The sequence below is a fragment of the Plectropomus leopardus genome, chromosome 14, assembly GCF_026936395.1.
Source record: "Plectropomus leopardus strain MGB_pleo_1.0 chromosome 14, ASM2693639v1, whole genome shotgun sequence".
In the NCBI taxonomy this organism is placed as follows: domain Eukaryota; kingdom Metazoa; phylum Chordata; class Actinopteri; order Perciformes; family Serranidae; genus Plectropomus; species Plectropomus leopardus.
Window position 1 is genome coordinate 16,836,013 of NC_142189.1, and position 8,280 is coordinate 16,844,292.

An 8,280-nucleotide genomic window follows, 5' to 3' on the forward strand; every position below is an offset into this window, starting at 1 on the left:
GCAGCATTTTTTCAGTCTCTCTTGTTGCACTACATCAAGTGGGTTTGTCCATCACTTTCCAAATTTTTGTGTACACTTGAGTTTGAGTTACCCGTCCATACAATATAAATGAGTAGTATGTAAATTACTGTTACCTGAAGAGATAGTCGGTAGGAAGGGAAAGCCTAAAATTTATGCTGTTAATTTAAAAAAAAAAAGCCTTGCAGAGTCACTGGGAAAACAAAACCTTTGTGAAGCGACTGTGTCTGGGAAGTGTTGTTATTTTGAGGCATGGACTGCCATCTGCAGGCCAACTTGTGGTATTGCAGTTGATTAAAAGGATTTTTGGCAAGACCTTGTGAAACACTGAGATGACAAAAAATTAAAATCTTTGATATTTTGTTCAGTACAAGTTGCACAGTTTAAAGTAAAAATACTGACACCGATACATTTTGGTGCAATATAGGATGCAGCGTTAAGCCTTTAGCTCTAAAGCAACAGTCAGTAACTTTTATGAAAATGACAAATTTGCTGAAACTTTTACTAACTCTATAAAGTATTTCTGAGGAAAAACAAATCATGCTCCTCCTTATCCTCCTTTGACCCTATTGGCATCGCACACATTGTGGCACACACCCAAAACAACCAATCGGGGCTGAGGAGTCTCAATCACAATTGTCAGTTGTGTCAATCAATGCTTGTCAACTGTGGTCAAACAAGGCCGCACTGATCAATGATGCATCAAGATTCTGTTTCTGCATCCCGTAATTCTTGCGTCAAATGTTTTCAGAAACATATTTTAGTGTATTGTTTAGCTGTAAGATTAGAGTTTTGACAGCCACCAGCAACGCATCAAGCACTGCTCACCAGATAGACCAACTTTCTCGTTTCACAGGTTAATGATACACCACAATATGTTTCTGAAGACATTTGAGGCAAGAAGAAGACAACCAGTAACAGAATCATGATGCATATTTGACAGATTGGGCAGTTTGACAGTCTAATTTCTTGTTTTTGTCACTTGTGGTTATTCTATTTGAAGAGCTACAAGGAGGCAAAGAAATATGATTTTTTTTTCACAGATTTTTTTCATCATCAGCTGTGTCGATATTGATACTTTAAGCATATATGAAAAAAATTATTTTTATTAAAGGTACCAACTGTAGCTTTCAGTGTAAAATCGCTGAACCCAACCTCTTCATATATATGGTAGTGTATGCAGAAGAGTGCTGTATATAAATATATCTTTTTCCAATGTGTGCCTGCAGGTCGTGGGTATCTTTGCTGGCTTCGGCCTGCTCCTGCTGGTTGCCTCCCCCTTCCTCCTTTTGGCCACTCCCATCGTCCTCTGCTGCAAGTGCAAGTGCAGCAAAGGAGATGACGACCCATTGCCAACCTAAACACACCATCAGAGCTGGAGCGGAGAGCCGCTTCATGGATGGGCCATGTTTTCTTTTATCCTTATCACCCCTTTGCGTTCCTCTCCTCCCACCAGCTTTGAGTGCTTCATTTATTTTGGGCTGAGCCTGCACCAGCCCCGGCCGCTTCGGGATCCATCGCTCTGCATGAGAGAGGCATGGCAGGAAAGCGACCCAATACCTTGGCCTGAAGAGAGGTGCAAGGTCAACGGTCAGAGGTCAGACTTGTCTATGGACCACTGTGTCCGCGTGTTTGACGGTGGTGGTTTGGGCATGTGGAGGAAGTCTGGGTCATTTCAAGTGGTCTTTTTGTGGGTTACTGTGGTGTGGGTCACTACAAACAAAGGAAAAATCAAAGTTAAGAAATGCTTTTTCTCTTGTATGGACAATACAATGCAGTAGCCACCTTAGAAAGAACTTTTACTTTATCACTCTGTTTTGTCGGTTTGTCGTACGCAACAAAAGCTTTTTTCCTCACCACCACACTCAATGTAGCTCTACAGATTCAGTCAGTAGCATTAGAGTTACACCACATGTTTGGTGTTCACTCGATTTGCACACAGGACATGATTTCTACGTCATGTTCACGGCTGAGGTAGAGACGGGAGGCTGTTCACTCAACTCAATGTACAGCACATCCTCTTGATGATGTCAATGTTTTATAACCTTTTGCTTTTATTAGAACTGTGCTCAGAATAGTGTCCATGTGTTGTACTTTTGAGTGTTTTCCTAACTGTAAGGTACACTTATTAAAGGGGATTGCCACTCAAATCTAAAAAATACACTTATTTTCTATGGTTAAAGTGACAGTGAAGTTTAGTTTTGTTTGACTTTCAGCTTCTTTTCCCCATACCTTTTCGCTGAATTTATTGTCTTTAAGACATTATACATCTTTGTGAGAGAGTTTTTGTTCACGGAACATTTTTATGATCTTATATCCAGAAGTTTCCGAAAAAGAGTGGCGCTCCCCTTTAAATTCAGCATTAATTGAAAGTCTATTAGAGGACTTTGTATCCACATGTTGTGGAACCATTTTAATACAACAGTAAAAGAGATGTCACTCCCGTAATACTCAGTCCCCAGGTGGTGGTTGAGCCAAATAGAAATGAATAGCCTTAAATTGAGACTAGCCAAAATCGGGCATTTCCCCCCTGTGCATTAAAAAAAGTGAAGTCCAAATAATCCCAGGGAAAGCATGTTTAACAGCATTTTAGAGCATTACAGACAGTCAGTGAAGCCCTTTATATCCAGATGATTCTATGATGTCATCCATATGCCACACTGTTAATAGCCATACTGTAAAAAAAAAATAAAATAAATAATTTTAAAAAAAGGAAGAACAAAACTGTCCTAAACTGATGTTTTGTGTGACCTAGGGTCTGTATTTCCTAAGCCTTTTTGAGCAGGAGAGTTACACCATCACAAGTTATCTAAAGCTTAAAGCTGCAGTAAGTGACTTTTATGAAAAAAATATGTTGTTATATTTGCTCAAAGTATTACTATTTCTCTTTCCTTTCTTTCAGTAGCGCATGAGAATATGATAATCTGTTAAAAAATGTGGTTCTCGTGGCCTAGCGCTCCTGATGGCATTTACGAGGATCCACTGTGCCTAAACAAAAATACCCAACCAGTGTCTGGGGCTGTATTTACAAAGCTTCTTAGTACAAAGAGCTGCTCCTAGTGACAAACATCCAAGAAAATTCTTTTGACATTTTCTATTAATTTCTACTTAAAGTTAAGACTAGATCTTGCTAAGGATCAAACTTATTCACAGCATCTTAACCCTTTAAGAAAGCCCCTAAGGTAAAAACGTGACAATGTCAAACACAAAGAGGTTGGAGAAAAATTATCCAAATGCTGGATGACAGTGAGTTAATGAAATGCCACATATTAGATTGTGCAGGGATTGTGGTCGCTTTCTCCCATCCAACGCAACAACCGTATAACGCCAGAAAAGATCACTTCATAAGATATTTGGCGAGTGAAAAAAATGCAACAATGCAGCAGTGTGATCACACAAAAAGCACTTTCACTGTCTCATATTCAGGCAGTTAATTTCAATTCCTCTGGGTGTCCACACCTTGCAGGCACACAAAAACACGTCTGTGACAACCAATCACGCCTTTTAAAAGAATGTATCATACCTGGCAATGGGGTCAACTGCACCTCCTCACTAAAGTCTCTGTCCCTTTCTTGCTCACAGTTGCTCTTAGACTTTTCCTCAATCATTCTAAAGCTGGGACTCCTTGCTATAATTTTTTATGCTAAGTTAGGAGCTCTCTATAGAGTTTTTTCCGAATGTTTGTAAATACAGTCCCAAGAGTAGTCTCTAATGCATGATGCAATGCTAACAACAGCGTATAGGGCAAAGACAAGTGAACAGAAGACGACAACAATGAACAGCTTGCTTTCACTTTCACAACTTCTGGTTCTTATTGGTTATTTTCCTTTAGCAGTGGAGTCTTGTAAATGCCATTATGAGCACCAGGAGCAGCCAGACGAACATGTTTTGTGTTTGTTTTTTTGAGATTGCCTGTCTCCTGTACTACTGTCAGGAAATGACAATAGTTTCATCAAATATGGCAAAAAGTTATTTTCATTAAGTAACTTACTGTACCTTCAACTCAGATCATATCTCCCACTCTTTTAGGCTTAACAAATACCTGCCCAAATTGCAAACTTGCATATGTTAGTGGTCCGAGTGTCAGTGTTTTGTTTTGTTGGTAGTTAGACCTCCAACAACAAGCAGCTACTCCCGGCAGGGGCATCAGAAAATCCTATAGAGTAAATATTTAAAAAAAATGTTCCGTTTTTGGGCACATACAATTATGAAGCTGCTCTATACTATATCACTTTATCTATGCAAGTTTGTACATTACCACTCTTCATTCTTCTATAGATTTATCATAACCAACTGTATGTCATGAGTGGGTTTATATAGTGAACACTGCAGAATGTCACCATATATGTGCATATCATGGCTTTTATTTAGTCAGGGAGTTATTCAGAAACTATCCATTTTATATTCATCTTCTGTGTTGCTGTAATCTTTCTTTTAGTTTTATGTTAAGTTTGTGAGCTTGACAACCGGGACAGAATTTGGCCATTTTCAGTTGTTAGTGTCTTCATTTTTTGGGGAGGGGGCGGGGGAGCCTCACAAAAAAAGTAAAGGAACAAAGGTGAGGCTATTTACTTCTAAATGAATTATTTTAGCATGTTTGTCGACATTTCATAAATTCAGTTTTTTGTTCCCATGCAAAGCCATTTTAACAATTTGCAAAAGCCATTTACTCCTGCTTTCTTTGCCCCTCGGTCTGGTGTAATTTACCAGTGTTTATGTAGCATTTCATGAGAAGTGTGGCTACAGTTACCAAAAAAAAAACAATGATCAATAGCTAACAATAGTAGCTAATCTAAGTTTAACAGTAGCTAATCTGCAACTCTCTCCAGTCCTCAAATTTAGCTCCAACATTCAATATAAGAATCCTAGTTATTAGTAGCCTTACATTTTCAGAAATTACCTGTAGCCTGTGTTGCTTTCACTGACCTCACCTGCTGTATAAGCATGATAATTTGATATCATAAGCAGTCAAATTTTCTATTTTAAAAGTTTGGTGCTTTTCCCCAAAAAAGTTAGTATCCTCAAGCTTTTGTCGTTTTAATGACAATCGTGCCAAGCAGATTTCCTGGAAGGGATAAGGAAACAGAGCTGTCTACTGTATGTGCATTTTGACCATGTATTTGTAATGTATTAACAGTTTTTACAGGGTGGAAAATAATATTTTAATGCTTCTTTATGTAAACGCTGCACTGTACATGGGTTTTATTGTTTTACTTCTTGATATGATCCGTGATGTGCGTGGTATGGTGCCTGCTGTGTTTAACAGGGGAGTTTAGCAGCTGAAATCGATGTCCATTCGATAGAAAACCCAATACATGTGAGAGGTTGCAACTGTACTTTTTAGGGGGTTAATGTTATCAAGGCTCTGATATCACCAGGATCAAGTTCAAATAGTGCAAAAATATTAATTTAAACACAACTGTCACCACCATTTAAGTTTTGGATGGGCACAAACGTACTAAAGTCAAACAAAATTATGACCACTTCCATTTTTTTTTCTGCACAACATTCTCCTTTACTTATGTTTGCTGGCATCACTGAACAGGTAGATACTGTATTATGCAACAAACACATAAGGGCCAAACAGCAAACATTACAATCACTGCGGTGTCACATTGCATATTGTTTTCTACACTCAACACTTGTCAGGGCCTGTAGAAAAATTCAAGCAGACAAAACATCAGCGCAGGTGTTAGAAATGGGACAGTCGGACCGAGTTAAGGGCTTGCTTCCAAAATTTGGCTCATGGAAGAGAAGCAAGGTCAAATTTAGGGCAGGTACAGAGGCTGAGTCCTTGCCGCAGTGGTTGCGGGTTCGACTCCGGCCCTTTGTTGCATGTCGTCCCCTCTTTTTTTTTACCCCCTTTCACACGTACACTCTGTCCTATCAAATAAAGGCCAAAAAAAGAAGCCCTAAAAATATCTTTAAAAAATAAAAAAATAATTTGGCTCTTTGAAGAGAAGCAAGGCAAAATTAATGCTACAAAAGCTCAAGATTGACTTAGCAACTATCCTAAGATCAAGTTTGGTTACGAGCAGCAATTTATATTTTATAACCAGTTGTGTCAAGAGATGAAGCTGCATGATTTTTCTCTGACTTCTACATGTTAAATATTACAATATTGTAGCCTCTAAAGATCTTTGGAATGGTAGCGTTGTCACTCTGTCACTCAGCTGTCTGGTTTTTGTTTTAGTTGTTTTTTTCCCCTCTTTAATAATCAGCCATATAATATTATACAGTGTTGGTCCGCCTTCCTCAATTCAGCAGGTTGGCTTCACGTGTGTTACTTTTTTGCTGATTTTTTTTTTCTTTTTTTTTTATACGGCTGTTTTACATTGTAGTTTGTTGTATTTGCATTATCTGTTTTATGAACGGAATTCTTCAGGCCTGATTGGTCAATTAAAATTAAATCAGTCACCTCAGTAAGTGGATTATTGTCAAAGGAAATGCTGTCTGCACACAAGACTACTGTATTTGGAAATGATAAACAATGTCAGTAATTGGAAGCTAATTGACCTGGGTGATACAAAAATATCAACATTGTAAAATCGGCAAACTCTAACACTTTGACACCAGGAAGCTATTGCACAAAAGTAGAATTTAGATATCCAGGATAACGGAAAAAGTGAGGCTTGACCTAGTCTCATCTGTGACTCCTGGCTTAATCCATTGCAGCTGCAAGCAGCAATGAAAGGGCCCTCCAACCCCACGTATGTCAGGATACTGGTGGGACTCCAGCTAAAGCAGTCGTTCGTGTAATCTTGGTGTACATCATTTATAGACCAAATCATGTAAAAACATGAAGTAAGCCTTGGGGGACAGTTATCAAAGGATTTACTTGATAATCCTTTGATAACTGTCTCTCAAGGCTTACTTCCTGTTACCAGTAGGTGGCACTATTACAACAAGTGAATATTGTCATACAGATGTGTTCAGGGCAGGACCCTTACAAAACTATGAAGATTCAGGCAGATTGGACAATGTGCTATTGAGGCATGTTAGCACACAGACAGAAAATTAGCATATAGACCTGCTCAGGGCTGGACTGTTATCCACCATGCCAAGTTTGGAGCACATTCAAGCATTTACAGTTAAGTTATAATAATTTCCCCCTCTATGGCAAAACATCAGTATTAAATGCTAAGTCACAGATAAACAGTAAAAGTTTTCTGCGGACCTTTCATGACTTCAATACTTCAATACTTCAATAGTGAAGGTCACAAAGATCATACAGACAGAATTTCAACTGGATCAGAATAATTATGGAGGACAAGTTTGTAAAAGTATGAAAAGACATCATTTTCTGTGTCCTCTAAGTGGCGCTATTACAAATGAGGTTGCTGGTTCAAGTCTTATCTGAGAAAGGTGATTTTTGAGAACTGCTGTCCAAGGCACACAGCTAAAGGGAACATTGAGAACATGCAAAGAGTCAGGAGGTTTGGCTCAGTGGGTAAATCAGGCGGTTAGTGTGCCTAAGGTTGCTTGTTCAAGTCTTATCTGTGACAGGTGAAGCTGGGTGGATAGCAGGAAGGACAGTCAAGACACAGGAAGTTGGGGGAATGGCAGGAAGTTTGGTTAAGAGACAGGAAAGTCAGTCAAGTTACAGGAAGTTGGGTTGAGAGACAGGAAGGTTTGAAATTTTTTGACATACTATACAATGTAATTTTTAGCCATTTTTTCCACAATCAATACAATTTCAAAAACCATCAACATTTCAAATGTCGAAAAAATGGCTGAAAAGAATATATTATAGCTTATAGAGAAATGGCATAGTATGTCAAAACATAGAATGTCAAAAACACCATAATATGGTATGACGAAAAAAATCAGAGTATAGTAGTTCAAACAAGGTCCAAATATGACACATCCAAAAAACAGCTGAAAAATAGCATGAAATTGTGTGGAAAGATATGCCATAGCATGGAATGTTGCAAAAACTGCAAAAAAAAAAAAAAACAACAAATTAATATAGCATGTCGAAAAAACGACAGAAAATGAAATACTATAGTATGACAAAAAATGGCAAAATATGACATGTCCCAAAAACAGCTAAAAAAAAATTAAAAATAAAATAGTGTGCAGAGACACGCCATAGCATAGCAAAATGCCCCAAAAGGCAAGGCTATAGTATGGTAAAAATGTCAAAATATGATGTCCCAAAAACAGCTGAAAACACCTCAAAACAGCAAAAAATAGCATGCCAAGATGGATATAGCATAGAATGTTGCAAGAACAGTCAAATATATCATAATAATTTATGTA

General features: G+C 38.2%; 1 protein-coding gene across 2 annotated transcripts in view; it reads left to right on the forward strand.

Annotated features, from left to right (window-relative positions):
* Nucleotides 1–6,440, forward strand: part of rnf144aa (ring finger protein 144aa) — a 39,767-nt gene extending 33,327 nt beyond the window's left edge. For both annotated transcript variants that reach the window (XM_088087684.1, XM_042501172.2), the window contains one exon: nt 1,248–6,440. In XM_088087684.1, coding sequence (XP_087943810.1) covers nt 1,248–1,379 — 132 coding nt within the window. In that variant the 3' untranslated portion in view covers nt 1,380–6,440. The remainder of the gene's footprint in view (nt 1–1,247) is intronic.
* Nucleotides 6,441–8,280: the final 1,840 nt, after the last annotated feature.